This window comes from Plecotus auritus, assembly GCF_963455305.1.
Source record: "Plecotus auritus genome assembly, chromosome: 4".
Lineage (NCBI taxonomy): Eukaryota > Metazoa > Chordata > Mammalia > Chiroptera > Vespertilionidae > Plecotus > Plecotus auritus.
In genome coordinates, this window is record NC_137775.1 from 90,591,382 (window position 1) to 90,616,264 (window position 24,883).

The following is a 24,883-nucleotide window of genomic DNA, read 5'->3' on the forward strand; positions in this document are numbered from 1 at the left end:
CCGTAACAGTAAAATAGTTTCATTTAATTTTAAAATAGTCATCAATGTGAAAATTTCCCAAAGCTGGGAGTAACAGTCTAGAGCCAAGAGTGGGAGGGGAGCCAGGCCTCATCTAGAGCCCAGCTGGAGGCCCGAGGCCCACCCTCCACTCCCTTCCAGAGGGAACAGCTGAGGAGAGCCCTGAGTCAGCCCTCTCCCACCCCGGAGGGCGTGCTGTGCCAGGCCCCTTAAAGGCAATGGCTTGTGCAAGGGATTTTGGGGGGGAGGGAAACAGGTAAAAAGTAAAAAGGTTAAAAGAAAATAGGAATTAGAGGTTAATAATCCCAATAACATCCCCTCGTCAAAAAACAAAACAACACACACCTCATGGCTATGAAAGAAGAAGGAGGATGAACACTGATGTGATAAGCCCCTCAGCTCCCCAGAACAGCCTGATTTGGGCTGGACTGATTTAAAGAAAGATGTTGAGCCCCAGCTGCATGTTACCTTTGGAGAATAAATATTTCAAGAAGGGGAAAACCATGAGGCAAGCTGGTGCCAGTCAGTCAGTGCAGTGAAAGGCCTACTCTGGCCCTCCCCGTATAAGGAACAGAGCTGTGCAGGCCTGGAGGGACGAAAGTTCAAGGGCTTGGCTGGGTAGGGGACAGTGAGCTGCAAGGATCAGGTCTCCTTGCAGTCCCAGTGCAGCAGTGGCAGGAAGGCAAGCAGGGGCTTTAATTGAGCAGATTGCCCTGCTCCTGGGCCTGGGTCAGGCTGTCCTTGCGGTGTAGGTGGTGTACCCCCATCCTCTTGGGGCTGCGCTGGGGGCGGCTGGAGCTGGGGAGTGCCCAGGTCCTGCCCTCAGTGTGGGAAGTACCAGGCCCTGTCTCTGTGCCAGTATCACGGGGCAGCAGGCTCTGTTGTTCTTCCTTGGGGCTGATGGGCAGATTCAGCTCCTCCTCTTCTTCCTCCCTGGGAAGGCCAGAGCCAGGTTCTGTTGGCAGCAAAAGCCCACTCTCCCCAGGTGGGGAAGAAGGTGCCTGAACCTCCTCCTCTCTGTCAGCAGGGCTCAGAGCAAACTGGCGCTGCAGCTCAGGGAGCGCATCATGTCCATAAGCTGTGCACTGGGCCACAGTGGCTGGTGGAGTGCGGTCAACAAATGCCCGCTGCCAGCTGGCCAGCAGGTCGTCCTCAGAGCTGGCAGAGCTGGCTGGGGCACTGAGTATTGGGGGGGCTGGGCTGGGCTGGTGGTGGGGTGAGGCCTGGGCTGAGGCATGGCTGCTGGGCACTGGGCTAGGACGGCCCCGCTCACTCCCCTCCTCCACCAGGCTCAGGGAAATGGCCTGGCGGGTAGCATACGTGCAGTTGGGCAGGGGGCTATTGTGGGGGATTCGCACCTTATCCTCAGAGAACTCTATTACTTTTCGGCCAGGATACAGAGGGTATGGTGGAGATGGGGTGGGATAGGGGCTTAGCTTCTCAAAGGCCGGCAGAGGCACCTCCTCATCTGGGGAGCCCCCAGCAGTGCTCAGAGAGTGGCACTCCCCATTGGGTTGAGGGGTGGGGCTGACAGGGACTCGGGGACTGGCTAGGTCACCTGGAGCACCCCCACTCATGTCTACATGAACAAAGACATCCTCAGCCAAGGGGCGCTCAGCACTGCCTGACTGGGCCGAATTGAGCAATAGAGACTCTGGCTTCTCCAACACGCGGGCAATGACCGAGGTGGGTACCACAGCCCCTGGTGCCAGGCTGGGGGCAGGGTCCGGGCTGGCAGCCTCTTGACCACTGTGCAGATGTTTCCGAACCATGTCCTGTAGCTCACAGGGCAGCTGGGGTAAAGGAGCAGAAGGGAAGAGAGACATGAATGATCCCAACCTAAGACAGGTTGACTCGTGGCAAAACATGGCTACCACATGCAAGTACCACTGTGTGCTTGGCACTTTGCTGTCTCTTGTGCTTGCAGCACGCCCAGGTATATCCTAATTTCACACATAAACTGAGGCTTGGTAGGGCTAAAATAACTTGAAGCTTTTGATTAACACCAGCAGGATCTGAACCCAGAACTGGTGCTAAGGCCCACGTGCTCTCGAACTTCTGTCTCCCCCATCTTAGCAGTAGCTTCTGCCCAAACCAGACGTAAGTTTGAGGCTCTGTACTGACTGGCAGCCTTGGGAATGTCCCACCGCTTCTGTAGGCCCCATCAACCTTGGGCCTGAGGATCTTGGGTCTGGAGTTTGCTCTTTGGGGTCAGGGGATCATTTGGGCCTAATACTCTCTAAATATTCTTATGGCTGATAGCTCTGGCCACCCCTCCTTCCTGCATGGGATCCTGAAACTGAGTCCCTCTCTCCCTGTCTCTGTTCCAAAAATACCCTCAGCCCTAGTGATGGGCAGTGACAGCATACAGGATACCAAACAGTGACAGAGTTGACTGGCTTGAGAGGCGACATGGAGGCCAAGGGAAGGCAAAGCAGTAAGGAGTAGTGAAAGGCAAGGGGATGGAGAAAGAGGTAGAAACTGGAGTTAGAAGAGTCCTAAGAAGGCTGGGCTGGCATTGTTGGGGCAGGCATTGTACTCACATCAGCGAACTTGTGGTTACGGAAGTGGGATTTGTTGCATTTGAGGAGCTGCACAGCCAGGTTGCAGTCCAGCCGGTACCGCTCCTGCAGATACAAATGTGGTTCAGAGTCCAGCCCTGACCCAGGGAGCAGGGCTGGGCCAGGACAAAGCCGGCCACAGGCAAGGAAGGCCCTGGAAGTGCACATACGTTGAGCTCCTCCAGCTTGTTGATGGTGTTCTTGGCATCCAGCAACTTGTTGGTCAGCTCTACAATCTCCCAGTCCAGTGTCTTCCTATCCATCTCAGCCTTCTTGATCTGAAGCACAAGACTTGTGGTGAACCCAGCCCACGCCCCAGCCAGCCCTTCCCTCCTCCCAGCCCGAGACACAGGAAGCCACAAGTGCTAGGGCAGCCAAGGCAGATGGAATAGACAGACAATGGACAGACAGAAGGAGACCAGACACTCTGCTGTTCTCCGGGCTGACTGTGGGACAGGGGCTTTCTGGCATGACCTGAGCCCAGCAGTATAAGAGGCTGCCCATCCTTGAGGGAACTCTACACACCAGGCAAGGGGCTGTACCTGAGAGGTGAAAACTGTGCAAACCCAGGCACTGAAGCCTATGTATGTAAGTGTTTCCAGGATCAGGCTAGGAAGAGGGAGGAGGGAGGAGGCTGGGTGGCAGCTGGGGGAGCCTGTGAGATTATCTAGATGAGCTGGAAGGGAGCTGCAGGCTCCAAAGCAGCCTTCTGATCTTCAGTTCATGGCTGCATCAACAGCCCCCTCCCCCGAAAGGCTTGGCTTGCTGACAGTGCAGCCGAGAGGCTGTGAGAGTTCAGTAGTGACACCCATCAGTACCTCTGCCTAGGCTAAGAGCAGGCTCCCAGCTGTCCCCTAGGAAGGAGGCACTGACTACTGAACAGGCCTCACATAAGAAAGAGAATAGGAATGGGCAGAGGGAAATGACCAGGGCCTCAGCAATCCCAGATCTCTGCTGAGGAGGAGGCCAGGGCAAGGGAGAAAACACACAACTCAGACGCAACTGCAAAAATCCAGCTGTGGCTAAGAGAGGCCTGAGAGGAGAGTGCAGCAGCAACGGTGGCAGCATGAGGGGGAGACGAGGAGAGAAGAGAAACAGTGTGAGCATTAAGACAGTCCTGACTTGCAGAGCACACTGCGGTCCCCTCCCCACCACTGCCCCCGCCTCCCTCCCCAAGCCCCAGGGCAGAAAGGCATTCCCTTGGCAAGTCCTAGCCCCCTGCTATGCTGTGAGCACAGTGCCAGCCAGACTGCCCTCTTGGACAGGTTACCAGCGTGTGCAACTTGTCCTCCAGCTCCTGGTTGGTCCTCTGGGAAGCTGTGTAGCTGTTCTGCAGCCTGTAGAGGAATACAAGGCAGACCCCTGGGTCAAGGTCCTATTCTTCAAGCCCTGTTCAACCTCTCCTTCATAAGGGATCTTGGGCAAGTCATTCTCCTCCCCAAACTGCAGTTTTTTCACCAGAATCAGATGGCCTCTGAGGCCTCTTCCAATCCCCAATGATGGGGAGATGTGTGCATGTGTGTCCTAGCCCCTTGTTCCCATACCTGCGGAACTTGTCCTTAAATTTGTCCAGCTCCTCACGGCTCTGGCCCAGCTCCAGCTCCAGGCAGTCCTGCCCAATTTCCAGCTCGCGCTCCAGGTCCTCGGTGCGCCTGGTGGCCAAGGCCAGGCGCCTGCGAAGCTCTTCATTCTCCTGCTGCAATAGCCTGGCAGGGGAGGAGTCAAGGGCAAAGCGGCATAAGAGATAGAAGGGTCAGCCCTGGAGCCCCAGGCTGGTCAGGGAGGAAGTAGGGATGACATGAAGACAGGCAACTAGGGGCAGGGCACTCTTGAAACTCAGCCCTTCTGGCCCAGAGAACACAGCCTGGCTTGGAGAGTGGGGAAGGCAGAGGGGATAGTAGATGGTAGTCCCCCACCCTCCCCCTCACTGGAGAAGAATGAGAAGACAGAATTGGGTGGGGGGATTCTAAGTCTGTCTCTGGTTACAGCCCAAGCCAGCTAGCCACCAAGCCCCCAGCTCCAGTTTCCCCATTGCACTATCAGCCTGCTCCATTATTAATCTCCTGGAAATCCAGCCCAGCACTGCCCCCCTTTCCAGAGGCCTCACATGGCTGACAGAAAGGGCTCCAGGGAGGCAGCTGGCACAGAAGGGCCAGGAGCTGGGGAAGAGCTTGCTGGCAAGAGCAGGCCCTCAGAGCCATTCCCTCCTTGATTCTAGGTTCTCTTGCAGCCCATGGAACAAACCTGTTTTTCCAAAGGAATATCCACATCAAGCCTCCTCCCAGAGTCCCTCAAACACCCCACCCCAACCCAACATTTACCTCTACCTAATCCAAGGAAAAGCCCAACTATACCAATAGCCTTGCCTGGAGCTAAGAGGGACAGAGTTGAGGCAGGGCAGGCTCAGGCAGCAGATACTCACTTCATCTTCTCTGCGTCAGTCAGGGACTCCTGGGCACAAAAGAACAGAAGCTTGAGGCTCAGCTGTAGGCCACTGGCCTCCTGCTTGGCCCACCCTCCAAAAAGCCCTGGGAAGGACCACTTCTGAAGCCCAAGGACTCTCACAGCAGAAGTGGGCTGCAGTGAGTGTCCTGTAGAGATGGAGGCAATCCAGCAATGCCCAGACAAGCCTAGACCACTCTCTTCTCATGCCAACTGAAATATTCAAGAACCCCTTCCAACCCTCACCAGCTCTAATCCCTCTCTTAGGCCTAGAGCCAGTTGCAAATAAGTCCTGGTACTCCTGCTACCTCTTCCAGGGATAAAGAGAGCCTCTCAGCTGTTCACTGGGATCCTGAGCCCTGCAGGCATGGTGGAGACCTTCCAGAGAAGTGAAGAAACCAGGCTGAGATATAGTAGGGTCCCACGCTCTGACCATATGTTGGTCACAGCCCAAGAGTCAGGGCTCAGCCAGACACAAAGCTGAACAGGCACGTGCTATGGCAAGAGGGAAATGTCACTCCAAATTAAACCGACTTGCTTCAAACGCCAGTCAGGGTCAGGAAAATGCGGTGGGTGGCCCAGACCATGGATTTTGGAGCCACTAACACCTGGAGTCGATCCGTTTCTATCACATGCTGGTTATATTAACCTTACTGAGCCAGGGCACCTCGCACAATACCTGGCCTGTTTATTCACTGTTCTCTGAGCTGAAATGGGCCAGCCATGGCATCTCTGCCCTGACCAAGGTGGCCATGGTACCCTGATGCTCAGCATGTGCTGACACTCTCAAATTCTGTAAGTGCACTCCATGCATTGCCACAGGGAGCAAAACCAGGTAGCAAGGAGAATAAACCACCACAACACTCGTTTCCTCCTGTTAGTGAGCCTAATGAGGGAGGATAACTGATGTATTTAACAAACGTTAGCCAAAGTAAAGCTGGAGGAAGGGCCTGACTTCCCGGGACAGTGAGGAACAGCTGGTCTGGTGGAAGTAGCTGGAGCATCGCCTCCCCACAGCCCCCCGAGGGGCTGCAGGTTGACGGCTCTCCTCCACCAGTGGAGAACGAGTCCCAGCCTCCAGCAGGTTAGGGCCCCTCAGTCTGGTGGGCTGCCTCTCACAGAGAGAGCAATACTGTCATTTCTGCAGAGCTACCAAGACTCTGGGGCTTCCTGACATGTGGACATGTGCTCAGGGCTGGCCTCTATGAGCCTGCACTGCCCCCACCAGCAATGCCACACTCTCACCCCAACTCAGGGGGCCAGAGTCCCCTCAGGCGGGAGAAGTCAGCCAGACAGCCAGCTTCAGAGGCCCACCTCTGCCAGGCAAAGTGGGGGTCCCGGTTTTGCTGACCTGCTGCTCAAGCTGGGACCCAGGAACTTCCAGCCGCAACTCCCGATGCTCTGGTGGTGCCTTGCGGTAGGGTTTCTTAGCAGGGGCCGCACTGGTCATTCTGGGAGGTGAGGGCTCCTCAGCCTGATGAGGAGAAGCAAGGAAGGAGGAGCCTCAGAAATGAGGGCAAGAGGCCTCTGGATTGAGGAAGAGGATGGTAAGGGGGACATATGTAGGAGCCACCAGGCAGGCCCACAGACTTGGGCATGGCTGGGGTCACTAGAAGGGCTAGATGCTGGTGTGTCAGTGTGCCCAAGGAGTCAGGAGAGTGCTGAAGGGGGCATGGGTCTGATGGGAACAGAGGGGTGAGAAAGGCAAGACCTGGGGCCTGGGCACCAGAAAGAATGCGCTTGCCCGAGGAGTGGGCGGAGAGTGTGAAGGCTGCCCACCACTGTCCTGGGTGGGCTCAGAAGAAGGCCTCGAAGGGAAAACTGCTCTCTATACATCCAGCTCCCCCTACTCTACAATGGGTCAAGAACAGCACTGGTTTCACAGGATTATTGTGAAGATTAGGTAAAGCACTGAGAACAGTACCTGGCACTTAGGAAATGGTTAATAAACGCTACCTTAAAAAATATAACTTAAAAAAATTTTTTAAAATAACTGTAACCAGAAAGTAAGGTTTTGAGGCTATTCTCCCAACCCAGGCTCCTAGTGGGGTCTCTGAGCTTGAGAGAGTCCTGAAGACCAAGCCCCACTAGCCTCCATCAGTCTCCTTTCACCAGCCCCCGGGCAAGAGGCGCGACCTGCCTGCCCCTTCACCTGCCAGCCTCCCAGAAGAGAGCCACATGGGGGGTGCAGGCCTCACAAGGACATACCGTCTGTTTGTCAGCAGCTTGCTCTGTTCCGCTGTCCGGGAGTTAGCCCTCGGCTCTCCGCATCCCACGGCCCCTCCACTTCCTCTTGCCAAAAGCTCTTGAAACCGGAGAAGGGAAGAAAGTGGAAACCAGGTGTCAGCCGCCTGTCTGTCAGTGCCACAGGCCTCCCTGCCCAGTCTGGGACCTGGAAGGCACCCCAGGGAGTCAGGCAGGAAAGCCATGGGACAAAGGGTCTGAGGGGGAAGCGGTGGAGGTGGGGGAGGACTAGAAGCACGGGGCTCCTGCCTGCTCTATGAATAGTCACGCGTGGTCTGTGTATGTGTTAATGGTCTCGGCTTACCCACATGCCCAATTCTGAAATAGATCTGGTCCTGTCCTGTCCCTCTCCTATCCCACATCTGTCCCGTTCATCTCTCAGCATCTGTAAACAACTAAGAGGTTTGGAGAACATGGGTTGCACAAGAGAATACCAGGGAAAAGCCTACTAGAGATGTAAGAAGATGCTGGAAAGAAAGCTCCTAGCAGTCTCCAGAAAGAACCCAAAGACTACCTTTGTGTACACTATGGTAAACAGACTTTGTGATGAGGAGGGGTAGGTACAGGAGAGGAAATCTAAAAAAGGCAGCAGTTTAGAGCAATGATGGTTCTCAAACAGGGTGACTTTGGTCCCCCCTCACCCCTTTCTCAGATATCTAGCAAATGTCTGAAGATATTTCTGGTTATCACAACAGGAGTGGGTGCCATTGGCATGTAGTGGGTAGAGGCCAGGGCTGCTGCTAAAAATTCCGTGATGCACAGGACACCCCCACGAGAAAGAATGATCAACACACAACGTTGACAGTGCTAAGGTTGAGAAACCCTGGTGTAGAAACCCAAGTCTGGGGAGCTGAGATGCTGGGGTTCAGTGATGCTGATACACTGTGTGGCCCTTCCTCGCTGGATAAGCCTTTCTCATATGCCCCAGGTGGCTGGACTGAGTCACCTTGTGGTCCCCTCAAAGTTCTTGGGGTTCTGAGCTCTGCCCCCATCTGTAATAAACTAGGCTGCAGCAGGGGGCAGCAGCCACCACAGGGACCAGCAGAGGCAGTAACCTTAGGTGGCCTTCTGGGCATAAACAATCTTCCCGCTGCCTTCCACCTAAACAGAGCTGGGGGCTGAGGGAAGCCTTGCGGGCTACAGCGTGTGTTCCTGCTGTTAGGACATGCCCTGGCCATGACTCTTGTCACATTCCAACAGGGCCTGAGGCAGGAAGAAGGTGAGGGTGTAGGGAGGGCGGGGAAGCAGGAGTGGCCTCCCTCCTCTGTCTGAACAGCTTGGTCTCTGGCCTGGGGTTCTCGGGGAGCTGGGGTGTGACAGCAGGCACGAGTCGCCAACCTCCACCCCTTTGATGGTGAAGCAGAACGTGTCCCCACAGGGCACAAGCAGCATGCTGTGTGGAGCTGACTCCCTGCACAGGAATCCGGGCGGGCCTGAAAGGACAGTACATTCCTGGGGTGTGGGAGCAAACAAGTCACCCCCACAGGTTCCCCAGGGCTACCCCTCCAGAGGGCCCCAGGGTGAGAGTTCCTATGGCCTGGGGGAAAGGCCCAGGAAGCCCAAACCAGCCTGGGTATCTGGATTCTGATACACAGGGGGTGTAAGTGGAGGTGTGTATTTGAGCTGGAAAGGGGGGTAGAGCCAGAAACACAGGAGTAAGAGTTACATACAGCCAAAGAGATTCTCCAAAACCCAGGGGAGGCTCCTGTGCTGGCCTCTGCCTTCTCTCTTTTTCTATGGAGAATCCAGGCCCCTGCTCCCATCTGATCCCCAGTCAGCTGGGTAGCCCCTCTTTCCCTGCAGGCCCCTTTACGTACCACCCTCTATTCTCAGCTGCTGCTTTTCTTCCCTACCCTATTCCTGCCGATGCCCAACTGTCCTCTAGGCACCAGGACATGTGTATGGGCAGGGAGGACACTGACTGCTCAGGTATCTGGTAATTCTACCTGTAAGGAGAGCAGCCTCACTCCGCACTCCGCAGCCCTCCCTCTAGTTGCCACACATCCCACAGCTCATCCTGCCTCATCCTGACCTCAAGTCCCCACGCCCCAGCCCCTCAGCACATATTCCCAGAGCTTCCACAGCCAGATAGTCTAGCTTGCTGAGTGGGCAGACAGAGTGGATGTGGGTGGCAGTGACATGGGGAGTAAATGCAGGCACGGTCTCTCTGGGACGGATGGTGGGGAGATGGGCTGGTTCTCTCTCCCAGCCAGAGCCTACTCTTTTCATGCATGTCAGTCACAGAGAGGGGAGCCACTCCCAACTGGGAAAGCAGAAGGCAATGCCCACCAGGGAGCCTGCAGTATCCTCACGCAAGTCCACGAGGGAGAGTCTGTGCCACTCCCTGCCCCGTGTCCATAAATACCAGGGCCCTCACTCCAACTCCTAGATCTGCTAAGTGCCCCAGATACAGCATCTAGGGGCCCACGATGCCGGCACTGAACGGGAACACAGTGGGCCTGGCAGCCCGCTGTCCTTGACTAGAAGTGCTGCAGGTAAGGACAGACCCAGGGGGAGAACGAAGCCAGGTGGTGTGGAGGACAGAACAAGAAGCAGCTGGACACCAGGCCCCCAAGCTGGGAGAAGATGAAAGGTAAGCTGAAAGGCAGCCGAGCAGACCCTCCAGAAAGCCTAGCTACCAGGGACAGCCTCCACTGGCCACATCTCCACCCAGAGGTTCCCAGGTGGCCTTGTCGTGTTTCAACCCTGCACGGAGAAAAGGACTCCAGGAAAAACAGCTGGACGTTCAGAATGGGCCATGGGCCACGATGAGCGACCAAGCAGCCTCTGGGCCTCTTGGTGCCAAGCTCTGGAAAATGGTCCTTGGAAGGTCTAGAAATGGACAGGGGAAGAATATTACTCCAAAACTACTTGAGCTTCAAGGAACTGGGGCAGATGACTAAGGATGTGCAGCTACCAGATCACATGCTTGGTTTGTACAAGTACAGCTATGCTCTGGGAGAAAGGCTGAGGCCTATGATAAAACCTCTGGCTGACCCAGTTTAGTCTGAGGCTCCTTGGGCTGGACCTGCAGGCTCTGTTGAGGGAGATACCCAGAGCAGCAATAAACCCTCCTCCCCATCTCAGGGAGGTGAGGTGAGAAGAAAAAGCAGCTCTCCTCACCCCTCACCACCCCACCAACCTGCCTCCTCCTCCCTCTTCTGCATAGTATTCATTCTTCACTTACTCAAAATCAGTTTGGAGAAGAGATTCAACCCCATATCTGCTGGGGTGGAGGGGGGGGGGTTGATAGCTTCCTAATTGCCATGTTGCAATCTGCCAGTCAGTGCAGGCCGCCTGTTGCCACCTGCCTTGTATTAAATACCTTCTCCCTGATTACAGCCCATGGGGCATGATTACCTGCCTCCGGAGAACAAAGTCTGCTTTCATTGGAAATGGTACTCTCACGCACAGTGAACCCGCACTGTGAACCTGAACAGCTGAGCAGAGAGTGTAGACAGAGACAGATATAAGGAGAAATGTGTGCCAGAAGTTGGCTGAGCAGTATCCTTTAATCAAAGGACAAAAAATTCGCCAAGCGTCACTCTTTAACCAGGAGATGGGACTCATACCTGCTCCTTTTTTGTGGATGTGAACTATATGTATGTGACTAGGGACTTTCACTGTGATCAGGGATCACCACTGCTGAAGATGGAGTCGTTTTCTGGAGAAAATTCTTCAGAATCCTGATTCTCTCCAAACCACTATCCTTACTCCTACTCCCACCGAACACCCACAGGAGGCAACAGAGAAAGATGCAAGTTCAAGAGCCAAGGACGCCCTCTCACTTCCTTCTGCCATCCTTTCTATGGGTTTCCCCAAGGCCCAGGGCAAAGTCAAAGGTGCAGAAGAAGGGAGGTCCAAGCACCCCCTCTGAGGGCTCAGAGGCCACCCCTCAACACGGCCCAGTGAGGGAGACTGAAGTAAATCCAACATGGGTGTGGCTCTTTGGCTTTTCAATCTTCTGCCTTCCCTCACCAGATGTCTCCCCCAGTTCCAAGTTCTGCTCTACAACTTCACTGCCCGGTTCAGCTGCCCTGCCCTGGAAAGACGGCCTGCCCCCACCTCCATCCCCCCATCGCCCATGCTCTCTTCAGGAAATTATGGCCCCAACACATATCTGGGCTCAGACTATTTCAGAACCTGATGATACGCCTTTCTGCTCACAGCTGGCAGTGAATCAAGCAAGTAGGGCACCTTGAGGGGTCAATGAACCCAACTTCTCAATTATGAAGGGCCCCACATCACCACCAAAATCATTCAAGCTCTTCTTCATAATTCACCCAAGAAAAGTCTAATGTAAGTCAGCAATCACTACTGCTTTTAAATGAAAGGAAAACCAGCCCTTCTTTAGCATACTGCAGCTGTGTTGTAGTCTGCCTTAATTCCCTTGGAATCCAGCAAGATATAAATAATAGAAATAAATACAGGCCCTTCCAAAAGCCCCTAATCAACTGCTAAAACATGAATGTCTGATCGCACAGGAACTAGTGCCTCCTCTGTGAGAACTGTCCTCAGCTAACAGCTAATTGTGTCCTCAGCTGTACGTAGAGTCTCTGAATTCTGCAAGCCTGGAGAAAGCTGCACCGCAAGCTCCTGAAATCCAGGCTCTGCCTCCAAACGAGGCCCAAGAAACACAAACTACCACCCTGCAAGGGCCAGCCAGGCTCCCACCAGCATTAATATGGCCCCTCTCCACCTGGACTGTCAGTGAACAGCAGAACAGTCCTCCAGCCCAGTGAGTGGATCCAAAAGAGCTGTTGGGGCTCAGCTTTCCCCACACCGACCCCAGGTGCCCCTCCCACTTGCAACCAGCCCCCAGTTTCCGGCATGCAGCTGTTCCTGAGATACATGAGCAAAGCCCTCAGCAATCCTGGACGCGTGGCAGGCAAGCAGCCAGCAGCTCATGGAGTGGGGCCTGGGCAGGCTCTGTTCTGGGCTGATGACTAGGCTGGAAGATGCCAGTCCGTGCCCAGACTGGCCCTGCTGCCCCTCTGACAGCCATGCTGCCACCCCTCTGGGCAAGTACAATCTCACCCTCTTGGGACAAGCTGCCTGGGGCCCTGACCTGGCCTCATGCCTGCTCTAAGAGGAACAGAGTGACAGGTTTATAAAAGCCAAAATGGGTGGGTATTATTCTGTCACAGAGTAATCCTGAGGACTCAAAACTAGAGCTGGTGACCTTCAGTGCTCACCTGGCTCCCCACCTGAGCAAATACCTCAAAGTCTATCACCTGACCTCATTCAAGCAAACACTAGACAGGAACAAAGGGGCTAAAAACTACTGATGATGATCCAAGCAAACCAAACCTCCCTCCTCATAAAGAGAGGGCCAAAATATCCCCAAGATCATAAGCAGCACTTGACAGTAGTCCCCATGCCCTCTCCTAAGATGGAAGAACCAAGTGGAGGGGTGGCCCTGAACTAAGCCTCCCCTCCTTTCCTTTGGCTTTCCTGGTCAGAGCCAAGCCACAAACCCCTCCAGCTTGCTAACTCAGGGTCTGTGTAGCATCTACCAGCGCTCACATTTACACACCCCCACCCCACGCTAGTAGACATACCGCTGCCTTCTCCCTTCTAGCCCAAGAGCACAGAACCACTGTGCGGGCCTGCAGGTCTCAAGTTTCCCTATCCAGCCTACCCCATACTGCATGGCCTCCAGAGGCAGGAGACATAGTCTACCTAAAGAGTTACCTGTGCACAACTCCAGGGAGCTCCAAGCAGTCGGCCTTCCTATTATCTCGGGAACCCCCTTCTCCTTACCAAACCTAAAGGGCCGTTCACCAGCCTCCCAATCTCAGGCCAGGGCCTCACCTAGGCCCACTGTGGAATCCAACGCAAGTCCTGCTCCCTTGGGCTGAAGCGCCCTTCCCAGCTCTTCTCGGCTAAAGTCCACCTGAAGTTCCAGCTGTGGACGGCAGTGGGGGAGGGCAGCCAAACTCCACCCACTCCACCTCCCAGAATGACAGCCACCAATGGGAGCTACATCTCAGATGGGTACCTGGTTCTGGGCTCCAGCTTTCAATTTAAGTAGCTTCACTCTTCCGCCCAGGGAATTTCTCACAACCAGGCCAAGGTTTTCTTCAACCTCCACAATTCCAAGGAGAACTTTGCTGCTAATCTTAAATTATTATTACTCTGGAGTGAGAATAATGGGGATATCATTCAATCCTCCTCTTGAAAAACGAAGGAAACTGTTCAGTCTAAAAGAAAATCTCCACCTGTCTCTGAGGCAGGAAAATGAAACAGCATGCTAACCGAGGGACACGCTCCCACTCCACGGTGCTAAAGGCATATTAAACAGAAACTCTACCCCATTCTGTTTTAAGAAAGATCTGGGCAGCATGGTACAGACTGAGGGGAGGCCAAGACCAGCAGCAGGCTGGCAGATGGGCAGGTGGCTATGCCTAGGAAACCCTCCTCCCTGGCCATGAAGGAGACACATCCCACCCAGAGCAAGGAGACTGGGAAGATGGAGGGAACCCAGTTATAGGGACCATAGAACAGAGGAGATGGCATGAGGTAAGCTAGGGGGAGGAGGTGGCCAGGCTGCGGGGAGGGAGAGAGGTCAGAGGCACTGCTGGTGGTATTCCCAGAGCAGGTTAGCTGGCCCAGGTCAGACTCACAGGGTTAGTGTCTTCTCCCCAACCAGCCAGCTCTCCTGGTTAACACGGTTAGTGACAGACTCATGGCAGACACCCTCCAGGCACTCCATATAAACAGACAGCTTGATTTGTGAGCAGCCCAGCTCCGGAGCTGCAAAGAGAGAACAGAAGGAATGCCAAGCTGCACATGCCCAGGGTACACACTGCACTCTCCTGACAGGCAAGGCTCCTCTGGACTTAGCATCAGACCCTCAGGAGCTTTCTCCCATCCAGAAATCATGCCAGGCAGAGGTACAGCATTCCCTGCCACCTCGTGAGTCCAGCTCACTGACCCCATGTAACAAGGCTCTCTGGTTGGTCAACAGAAAGGTCAGCTGTTGTGGAAAGGTTGCTGCTACCAGGCGGGGCAGCTCCTTTCTCACCTATTCCCCAAACACTGATGCCAGGCTACACCAGAGCCCTAAAAGCTGGGCTGTAAGAACATAGCCACCCACAGCTGCAGCTGCCACCCATCCCATGCCTGTGCTAGCAGAGTCCACCCACCACCTCCCACAGGCTCTGAGGAAAGGGGCTGGGAGAGAACTGGCTCAGGGGTCAGAAGCTGCAACAAGAGCTGCGTGGAAAGCACAATACAATGGGGCAGTGTGTGACCCGGCCTAGCACTGGGCCAGTCTAGGGGAGGGGCAGCACACTGCCGCCTTTGAGTTTCTGAAAGGGCCAGGGGGATGGCTCTTCCCGGGGAGCTGGCCCAGAGGAAGCCACAGAGCAAGGATAAAGGCTATGCTATAGCCAGGCTGCAACAGGGACCAGTCCACCCTCTCAGAATGAGCAATGGCAGAAAGACAAGCATCACACTTCCTGAAGCCTGCAGAACGACCCTAAGGGAAGTAACATGCCCTGGCTTACAGACATCAAGGCAATGCAGCCACAGCAGTGGAGCCCAGAGGCCCCACAAGAAGTGCCTCTGGGGCAGCAGGACAGGAAAGCTTCAGCAAATACATTTGCAAATACTGCTGTGTTAAAGGAAAGGCAACATACTGTCCGGGGGAAAAACAAAGAGAGATTCTCCCTTCTGCCTGGATAGCCCTGCAGAAGAGGAGATGACTTGGGGTAGAGAGGGGAGAACTGTGACCACCCTAGCCCCATAGAGGGGCCTGGCCCTTCTCCCAAGCCAAGGTTAATGATTAACGCAGGCAGGCAAAGCCTCCAATAGGCTTCCAATTGCCTACTCTCTGGGTTCCCCATATTGCTGTGACAACAGCCCCAGAGCTCAAAAGGCCAAGACCATGCAGGGCGAGATAAGCATCTAGAAGAGAATTCTTCCTATGGGCTCTGACCTCTTCCCTGGACTGATAAGAAAGCATGGCCAGCCCGGCTGATGTTTCTCAGTGGTTAGAGGGTCAGGGTCAAAGGGTCACGGGTTCGATTCCCAGTTAAGGGCACGTATCTGGGTTGCAGGTTCTATCCCCAGGCCTAGTGAGGCATGTGTGGGAGGCAACCAATGTGTCTCTCTCATATCAATGTTTCTCTCTCTCTTTCCCTCCCTCCCTTTCACTCTCTCTGTAAAAATCAATGGGGGAAAAATCCACAATGGGAAGGAAGGAAGGAAGGAAGGAAGGAAGGAAGGAAGGAAGGAAGGAAGGAAGGAAGGAGGGAGGGAGGGAGGGAGGGAGGGAGGGAAGGAAGGGAGGGAAGGAAGGGAGGGAGGAGGGAAGGGGGGAAGGAAAGAGGGAAGGAAGGAGGGAGGGAAGGGAGGGAGGGAAATGGGGAAGGAAGAAAGAAAGGAAGGAAGGAAGGAGGGAAGAGGGAAGGAAGGAAGAAAGGAAGGAAGGAGGGAAGGGGGAAGGAAGGAAGGAGGGAAGGGGGAATGAAGGAAGGAGAAAAGGGGGAATGAAGGAAGGAGGGAAGGGGGAATGAAGGAAGGAGGGAAGGGGGAATGAAGGAAGGAGGGAAGGGGGAATGAAGGAAGGAAGGAAGGGGGAAGGAAGGAAGAAAGGAAGGAAGGAAGGAGGGAAGGGGGAAGGGGGGGAAAGGAAGGAAGGAAGGGGGGAAGGGGTAAGCAGGGAAGGAAGGAAGGAAGGAAGGAAGGGGGAAGGAAGGAAGAAAGGAAGGAAGGAGGGAAGGGGAAGGAAGAAAGGAAGGAAGGAAGGAGGGAAGGGGGAAGGAAGGAAGGAAGGAAGGAAGGAGGGAAGGGGGAAGGAAGGAAGGAAGGAAGGAAGGGGGAAGGAAGGAAGGAGGGAAGGGGAAGGAAGGAAGGAGGGAAGGGGGGAAGGAAGGAAGAAAGGAAGGAGGGGAGGGAGGGAAGGAAGGAGGGGAGAAAGGAAGGAAGAAAGGAGAATGCCAAATGCCACTGAGAGCAGACAGTTGACACTTCTAAGATAGTAACTAACAAAGAAGAGGTCCCACTCTTCTACTCATGGCCAGGCCAGCTGGCTCACCCAATCTCCTCTCAAATCTGCTTAACATGCAAGGTGGCTTTTCATCCTGTCAAGAGGCCATCAACGAAGACATGCCACTCCCAAACCGAGAGACAAGGAGTAGCGCCCAGGTAAAAGTCCTTCACTCCACTTTTAGCTATTGGTTTCATCCTTTTGACTGTCCAGCCGTGGGCAAACTACGGCCCGCGGGCCGGATCCGGCTGTTCTATCCGGTTCTCTTGCTCTCCCCTCCGGTCCTTTACTTTGAATTTATATTAGTTCACACAAACACTCCATCCATGCTTTTGTTCCGGCCCTCCGGTGCAGTTTAAGAACCCATTGTGGCCCTCGAGTCAAAAAGTTTGCCCACCCGCCGAAACTGGTTTGGCTCAGTGGAAAGAGCGTCGGCCTGCGGACTGAAGGGTCCCGGTTCGATTCCGGTCAAGGGCATGTACCTTGGTTGCGGGCACATCTCCAGTGGGAGGTGTGCAGGAGGCAGCTGATCGATGTTTCTCTCTCATTGATGTTTCTAGCTCTCTATCCCTCTCCCTTCCTCTCTGTAAAATATCAATAAAATATATTAAAAAAAAAAAAAAAAAAGTTTGCCCACCCCTGGTAGGCATTAACAAGGTTATAGCAAATCCTGGCTGTGAGCTTGGAGCACACCTAGATAAGACTAGTGAGACAACCAGAAAAGAAAGCAGGTTATAGGGGCACTAAAAGCAGCTTAATAAATAACAAAGAGGATGCCAGAAGCCAAAGACTAATTCAGCAAGAAAATATACCAGTGTGTTTCACCTCCTCTTCTAACCCTGTCCTTAGGGGTGTTTTATGAAATAAAAAGGCTGAAAAGGGAGACAGCTGAAGCCAAGCACCTGGAAGATCATTTAACCACATTAACTCAACCCTGAAAAGTAATTAGTGACGCTATTTTTAATACTATCACTTTTGTTTATGCAGGACCTTCCTTCCTAAGCATTCAAAAGATTTTGCCAGATAAATCCTATTTGCTTTAGTCTCCCTGAGGAAGAACTGGGTGGGGTCACACAGTAACCTGGAGGGCTCAGCACAGACTATGTAGGGCAAGCATGTCAAACTCGTGGCCCGTCCACAACGAATATTTTTGTGGCCCAACCAAAAAACGGTATGTAAGAAAACATTAATTTTATCATTGCTCTTGTTCTATTTTATACTATACTTTTTGAAATAAACCTACGTTTCTATGAAAATTGAAGCTTGTGTTTTTTTGCAGCTCACATAAACTTAAACCTTATTTGGCCCGTGTTAGCCTTTGAGTTTGACATACTTGATATAGGGCCTAAGTGCCTTCATTAAAGGACTGTGGCCCTAAGCAGCTTCAGAGATAGAAGACCTTGCCGCTAGTGGGGAGAGACAGGTTAAGAGCCACTAGCATTAGAGAGAGGTGAGTGCTTTGAGAGTACAAAGGAGAGGTGCCTGGCTGGGGAAGGGGTTTAAGGACCAGACAAGAAGGCTGCCCTCCTGAAACACACCATCCAGTCATCCCCAGCCTTAACTACATTACAAATCTACCTGCCCCCACCTGTATCCACCAAAGTTACCACCAATCTCGAATGCATGTCATGACCCATCAAAGGAGTCATTACAACACAAGAATGGGGAGAAGCATCAACAATCTTTTTTTTAACAGGCTACTCACTGACGATGTCCCCAACCTCACCTTTTTTATTGCTTCATCACAGGAAAGGAGACTCTCAATTTTACTCCCACTTCAAAAATGCTCCTGGCTACCTGGCAGAAAGCAAAAGGCTTATTCTAGTTTGAATAAAACAAAGCCTTTTCTTATACAATGAGTTTTTCAAAATGGAATTTGTTCATTCAACAAATATTTACTGAGTATCTTTCATTTGCCAGGTACCGTGCTATATGCTGTAAACTCATTACCTTTAATGCTCAATACTCCTGAATAAAAGATAATGTCACTCTCACTTTATAAGGTACAAGACCAAGGATCCTACTGGTTAAGCAACTTGCCCAAAGTCCCACAGCTGATAAGTGGCAGAGTCTGGGTTTAAACCAGGTGTGCCAGGCTCCAAAATCAGACTCTCTCACACTGCTCACCCACTCCCAGTTCTCCACATACCCACCTTCTCAATCTCCCCTATCCTCTCCGGGGGTCAGCTCAGTGAAAAAGATGAACAATTAAACAGAGAACTCACCATACAAGATCAGTACCAGAACAGAGGTTCAAACACAGTGCTGTGGGGGCCAAGAGGAGGAAAGGAAAGCAGGAGTCTTCTCATGGGTGGTGACAGGGGAGCTGGGTCTTGGGGGATAAGCAGAGTTGCAGAGACATGGTGAGCATTATCAAGAGAGTACAGTGCACAAGCAAAGAAGATTACAGTAACTGGACGGCCACAGCAAGTTCAAAAGCAGCAGGAAATTTAGGAGCAATGAAGAACAGGACAGATGAAGTGGAGTGGCAGCAACTCAGGCTAGAGGGTTGGGTTTGGGCTAGAGTGTAAAGAATCTTTGGCTATGACTTTATCCTAAAAAAGGGGAACTCATGGCATTTCTAAGGGAAGAAACATCGTTTTTTTAAATAGGAAAATAATTTCAGCAGAGAAGCTAGACTGGAGTTGGAAAAGACTGCCATCACATTTCATTTGTTCTATATGCACCTAAATAGGTGCATTATAAAGCACCTATTCTGTGCCCTGCACTATCCTAAATGGGAGAATGCAATAATGAATAAGATACAGTCCCTTTTCTCAGTCTGAGAAGAGTCAGACAAGTAAACAGGCAATTACAGTGCAGGATACGTGTGAAAATAGAAGCACAGAAGAAGGGCACTAAAAGGGGTGAGGTCCCGAAAGGAAGTGACATTTAAACTGATGTGAAGGACCAAAAGGGAAGGACGTGGGGGGGGGGGGGGGGAATGCACCCCAGACAGCAGGACCAGCACTTGCAGATGCCCAGAAGCTAGAATGAAGTAAATTCAGAGTGCTGTTAAGAGACTGAATCCAGGTGAGAAATGAAGGCCTGGTTTACCCACAGGTCCTTGGCACTCAAAATGTGGTGCTAAGGATGTGAAGGGATTAGATTGAAAGGTAACACATGAATAAGGGGTATCTGAGAAGAAACTGATTTAGACAAGTAACAGAAAACAGTAAAGGGGGAGAATCAACTCAAAATCCATCAGACTTCACCCTGCAGTTTAATCATTTGCTAAAATGTGATCAGCATCCAGAAAGTCTGAGGACTTCTACCAAAACACAAAGATGTACTCTATGGAGATAACACGTTTCAGCACGCTGCCTGCAACACAAGATATTAAGTACACTATCCTGAGACACGTGGCTCCTCAGTTAATGGAGAAGAACAGCAGAGACTGACAAAATCACGTGTGCCACAGGTGATTTTGAAGATAGAAAAGTTCATCACAGGGCTGGGTAGGAATTCCCAAGGAAAGCCCTAATTTCTAAACCCCCAATTCCCTGAAATCTGGTTAGACACCAGGCGCGTGCCTACTGTGATGGCAGGGTGGAGAGTCATTTACAGAAGAAAAAGATGGGCCCTGAGGGTGACTTAAACAGACAGGGCATGACTCAGAAGGAGGGGAAGAGTGAGTCTTAAATACAGGGCAAAGGAAAGCCAGTCTATCAAACCGTGGGCACACCTCTGCCCCAAGGCTGCGCAGAGGCCTACCTGGCTAAAGGAAAAAGCTGAGCACTGAGCCAGGGTCTTCCTCAGCAACACAAGCCTCAGCAGAAGCACATTTGTTTTCCATTTTCCTCTTAAGCTGGGGAAGGAACTTTAAAATGCCAGGTTGTGTGTGTTTTTCCTATGTAGTTTGTTACTTGCTTTTAAAAAGAAAGATGCATCCAGTCTGTCCATAAGTTTAACACTATGGCTACTTCAATGGCTCATGTCAGTAATCAAAGTCAGAAATGAGCCTTATATTTACATGTACATTAATATGTTCTCTCTCCCCTCCCCCTCTTCCTCTCTCCTTCTTTTTCTCCCTCCCTCCATCTCTCTCTCCTAATGTCCTAATATCCTAATGTCACTCTGCTCATCCAACCAGGCCCAAGGTTTTGCAAAGGCCAACTTGAATCATGAAGAAAGAGTCCAGATTTGGCTAATATGGCACAGAGGGCTCTGTCACCAAGGTCCCAGCACCAGTTATTATTTCTGAGAGGAAGGAGAGAGCTGTGATGAAGAGCTCAGCTCCTAAAACATTTTTTAAATAACCAAAAAATTTTACTTGCAATATGGGTATACATCTAACCATAACAACAAAAAAACAAAGAGATACAAATTGCCACTAGGCATATTTTAAAGTTAACTTCATACTTAAAAAAAAAGGGGGGGGGGCTCAATTGCCAAAGCCAGATTGCCTGGAATCAAATTCCAGATCTGCCACTTACAAGCTCAGTAACCTTGAGCAAATTACTTAACCACTCTGTACCTCTATTTACTCATATGTAAAATAGGGATAATAGCAGTATTTACTTCATAGGGTTGTTATAAAAATTAGTTAATACATTTAAAGCACTCACAACAGTGCCAGGCACATAAAATGTGCTTGATAAGCACTATTATTATCATCATCATCACTCAACTGCAAAGAAGCCTCAAAGCTTCAGCAGCAGGAAATCACTGGCTTTTTAACACTTTATTTTTTAAACTATGTTTTTACTGATTTGAGACAGAGGAAGTGAGAGGGAGAGAGAGAGAAACATCAAATAAGAGAAACATTGATCAGCTGCCTCCTGCATGCCCACTACTGGGAATCAAGGCCGTCACCTGGGCATGTGTCCTGATGGGAATCAAACCCGCAACCTCTCAGTGCATGGAACAACACTCAATGAACTGAACCATGCCAGCCAGGGCTTAACAACACTTCAAATAGTTTTAAAAGCTGTACTTCATCTCTCTAGCATCCCAAACCAGTACAGGTCCTCCATAGACTCCAGGTTCGATCATGAAGCAGAGATTAGTGCTGAGATCTGACTAGCATAACAACAAATACATATTGAGGGTCAGGTAATATTCTAAATGCATTAATATATTAACTTATTTAACCCTCAAGACAACCCTAAGAGATACTCTTACCAAACCCAGTTGATTGATGAAAAAGCTGAGGCATGGCTCAGTGGTTGACCTATGAACCAGGAGGTCACGTGATTTCTTTCTTTTTAAAAAAGATATATTTTTATTGATTTTAGAAAGGAAGGGAGAGAGAGATAGAAACATCAATGATGAGAGAGAATCATTGATTGGCTGCCTCCTGCACGCCCCACAACCCGGGCATATGCTCTAACCAGGAATCGAACACGTGACCTCCTGGTTCATAGGTCAACCACTGAGCCATGCCTGCTGGGCTCTTTCTTTTTTGTAAATATCCCCAAGGAGTAAGGATATTTTTTTATTTTTAGAGAAAGTGGAAGAGAGGGGGGAAGTGAGAGGAGAGGGGAGAAGGGGAGGAAGAAGCATTGATGTGTGAGAGACACATCGATTGGTTGCCTCCTGCACCCACAACCCTCTGCTGTGCAGGCCAACACTCTAACCACTGAACACCAGCCAGGGAGAGCTATGTAATTTCTAAAGGTCACAGAGCTACAAATGGCAAAGCCAGGATATGAACTACACAGTCTGGCTCCAGAGTCAATGCTCTTAACCTGTACACACACTCACCACACTGTCCTTACTGATCATAATTTCCAAGGGGGCATCTACATGTTGTCCTCAGAAAGAAAAGGTCCCTAACCTTCTCATGGAGGCACAGCTAAATAGCATCAGTGCTTCAGGTACCTGAAGGTATTGAAGCTGGCCTAGTAACAGTGATTTGGGTTGGTGTGTCTGGAGTGAGACTTTTTTGGAGGGTGGGGGTTAGAGCAGGGGGCAGGAGATGGTTAGTGAGGTGTCCAAGATCAAACCAGACCTCCCAGTCCAGGAATGGAGCAGATGTCAGCCCTGAATCTGGCTTCAGTAAGAAGCCTACTCCCAACTTTGGCATGGGCATAACCACAGGGCATCAATACAAGTGAGGACCATATTCACTGCATTCTGTGGCTCCAGACCCCTTTCTTTTTCTCCAACCCCAAGTTCACTATGTCTAAAGCCATGTTTAGTTTGGCTTAATAAAATGACTTATTTTAAAATGTGATTTGATGGGGAGAGCACAAAGGAAGAAAAGCAAGCTACCAGAAGAGAAAAGGGCAAGTTCCACAATCCTTTACTTCCATCACCACACTGTCCAGGCTGTAAAGCAGTTCTCAAAATATTAGGGGTCTCAGAGAGTTATGTAATAAACATTCCCAGAGCTTTACACCAGTCAGCTTGACCTCTTACCATAAATTGATCTGGATTCTTCTGTCTTTCCTCCTCCTCTGACCAGACCTACTACCAAATCCATACCCCCAAGAACACTAAGGAGCCCTCTTACCAAAAAAAAAGAAAGAAAGAAAAGAAAATAAAATAAATAGAAATGCTGCAAGAGTGAACTCAGGAGTTGGCAACAGCAGGTGCCTAAATGGTCAGTGAACACCATCAGAAATTTGTTTTCTCATGACTCCCCACCATCTGTCACCCACAAATCTCCACTTCAGGCAGGATACCAAACTGAAGATGTGATGGGAAAACTGAAGAAGATAGTGAACATGTAAGAAACTGCTTGTGACAGGGATGTGTTAAAATATTTACAGCCTGATCTCTGGGCTACTTGCCCATGTTCGCTTGCACAGGTGAAGGCACACAATTCTACATCCGACTCTCAAAAATCAGCATGCAATCTAAGTAGAATACTAATTTAGGGACCACAGGCAAAGGGTAACCTCTATGGAACAGCGCCCTCCTCAGATTAAATTATTCTCATCATCATTCCGAGCCCATGCATCCTGCTTCCGCCGAGCATGCCAGCCTGTCTCCGGAGGCCACCTTACCCGCTTTGGGGTTGGGCTTGGGCAAGTCGCTACCTCTTCTTCTTCCAAGCAGGCACTGTGATTCTTCCAGTCCCTGGGGCCCAGAGTCTTCAGCTGAAATTGGGGCAGATGCTTCTATAGGAACTGTGGAAAGGCTGATCTAAGTCTGTAAGGGTCATTTGGCTTGAGTTCCTTCCTTACCAAACCTGCCCAGCATCCTCCAGGTTTCTCCTTCCCCACTATGCTCCTCCACAGGAAAGACCCCATTGCTCTCCCACCGGCCTGATACAGTCGGACCTCGGCCACAAGCTCCAGGTTTCTTTACTTTTCAGTTTAAAAATTCCCCTCCAAATCGTGGCTCTGCTTCTCCAGGACCTGCATACCTACTTCAGGCTCCCCCGCCCTGGACCCCTCCCCTAGGGCTGCCATTGGATCCTTGGGTCCCTCACTTCCTACCCAATCTCCCACTTTTTTTCTCTCTGCCCCAAACCTTCCACCATTCCATTTCCTCTTCTCAACACTGGAACTAGTCCCTCCCCCGCCCCACTCCATGCTAGAGCTCCCACGACCCTCCCTCAAACTCCAGCCTCCCGGCCCGACTACTCCAACCCCGCAACAAACTTTCTTCCGCGACCCGCTGCCTTCAGGCTGCCATCTTGTCGCGGGGCAGGCCGGGTATTGGCCACGGCTTTGGGAATCCCCACGCACCAGGCGCCTTGCGTCACCGGGGGCGTGTCAATGGGCGTGGCCTCGTGCTGGGCTCGGGGGGGAGGGGAATGATAGGGATCTCCTCGGAGCGGGATTTGGAAGCCAGGCCGCTGGAGGAGGAAGGAGGTGTAGAAGTAGGGAAGTAGCCGGAAGGATGGGGAAATATTCTGGTACTCAAAACAAAACACACACAAAGAATAGGGGGAAATAGTGGGAGAGTCTTAGCACTGGTTCCCCATCATCCAAAGGATAAAAGCAGCTTCTCAGATTGTCACGCAGAGATCCGCATGACCCAACCTCTTCCACATTCACCAGCCTAATTTTTCGCCTCTCCCCGGGACTTCAGGTTCCCAATTGCTCTGTGTATTCAGGTCTTAAAATGCCCAAGCCCTCTTCTCCTTTGGCATTATCAATTCCTACTCCTCCAGCCCTGAGCTCAAATGGTCACCTCCTCCAGGAATCCTTTCCCAACCCCCCAGACTGGATTTGGTGCTCCTTTTGCATTTACACACAACTTCATGGTAGGTAACCTGTGCTGTGATTGTTCGTTTACAAGCTGTATCCCTCACTAAGCTGACGCTCCTCCAAGGCAAAAACTATGTCCGATTGCATCTTCATATTCCCTATTCCCCAGCAGGTACCTGGCACACAATAAATGCTTAATGAATAAATAGCATGGCAACCTCTAATGCATTAAGCATACTTCTGCCTCAGGACTTTAGGTTTGCTGTTCCCTGTGCTGGGAATATTCTTCCTCCAGATATTCACTCCCATGAATGTCTCTGCTCATATGTCACCACCTCAGAGAAGACTTCCCTGGCCACTCTATCTAAAACAGCATCTTCAACCACTTTCCCTTATCCTGCCTGAAGTTTTTCTTTCATAGAACTTACTGTTATCTGACATATTAAATATTTCTTTGTATATTTACCATCTCCCACTATCATGCAAACTCTACAGGTCTGGGACCTTTTCTCACTTGT

The 24,883-nt window shown here is 51.4% G+C and overlaps 1 protein-coding gene across 5 annotated transcripts; it reads right to left on the minus strand.

Annotated features, from left to right (window-relative positions):
• TJAP1 (tight junction associated protein 1) lies at nt 1-23,857 on the minus strand. Of its 5 annotated transcripts, XM_080663680.1 has the most exons (12): nt 23,814-23,857; nt 23,214-23,306; nt 13,892-14,021; nt 7,230-7,326; nt 6,373-6,495; nt 5,002-5,030; nt 4,124-4,285; nt 3,850-3,916; nt 3,583-3,612; nt 2,750-2,857; nt 2,562-2,645; nt 7-1,811 (listed from the first exon to the last, which is right to left on the minus strand). In XM_080663680.1, the coding sequence occupies exons 5-12, from the start codon at nt 6,469-6,471 to the stop codon at nt 714-716; spliced, it is 1,677 nt and encodes a 558-aa protein (XP_080519806.1). In that variant the 5' UTR covers nt 6,472-6,495; nt 7,230-7,326; nt 13,892-14,021; nt 23,214-23,306; nt 23,814-23,857; the 3' UTR covers nt 7-713. The 5 variants fall into 5 exon arrangements, with proteins under 5 accessions (XP_080519808.1, XP_080519806.1, XP_080519807.1 ...); XM_080663682.1 differs by lacking the exon at nt 3,583-3,612 and having other exon boundaries at nt 1-1,811; XM_080663681.1 differs by lacking the exon at nt 13,892-14,021.
• Between the last annotated feature and the right edge of the window lie 1,026 nt (nt 23,858-24,883).

Excerpts from the sequence above, each read along its gene's own strand:
- TJAP1 (XM_080663681.1), bottom strand. The coding sequence starts at position 6,471 with ATGACCAGTGCGGCCCCTGCTAAGAAACCCTACCGCAAGGCACCACCA. Across the intron at positions 3,917-4,123 it reads TTTAAGGACAAGTTCCGCAG|GCTGCAGAACAGCTACACAG; the intron begins GTATGGGAACAA and ends ATTCCTCTACAG. Across the intron at positions 2,646-2,749 it reads ACAAGCTGGAGGAGCTCAAC|GAGCGGTACCGGCTGGACTG; the intron begins GTATGTGCACTT and ends TTGTATCTGCAG.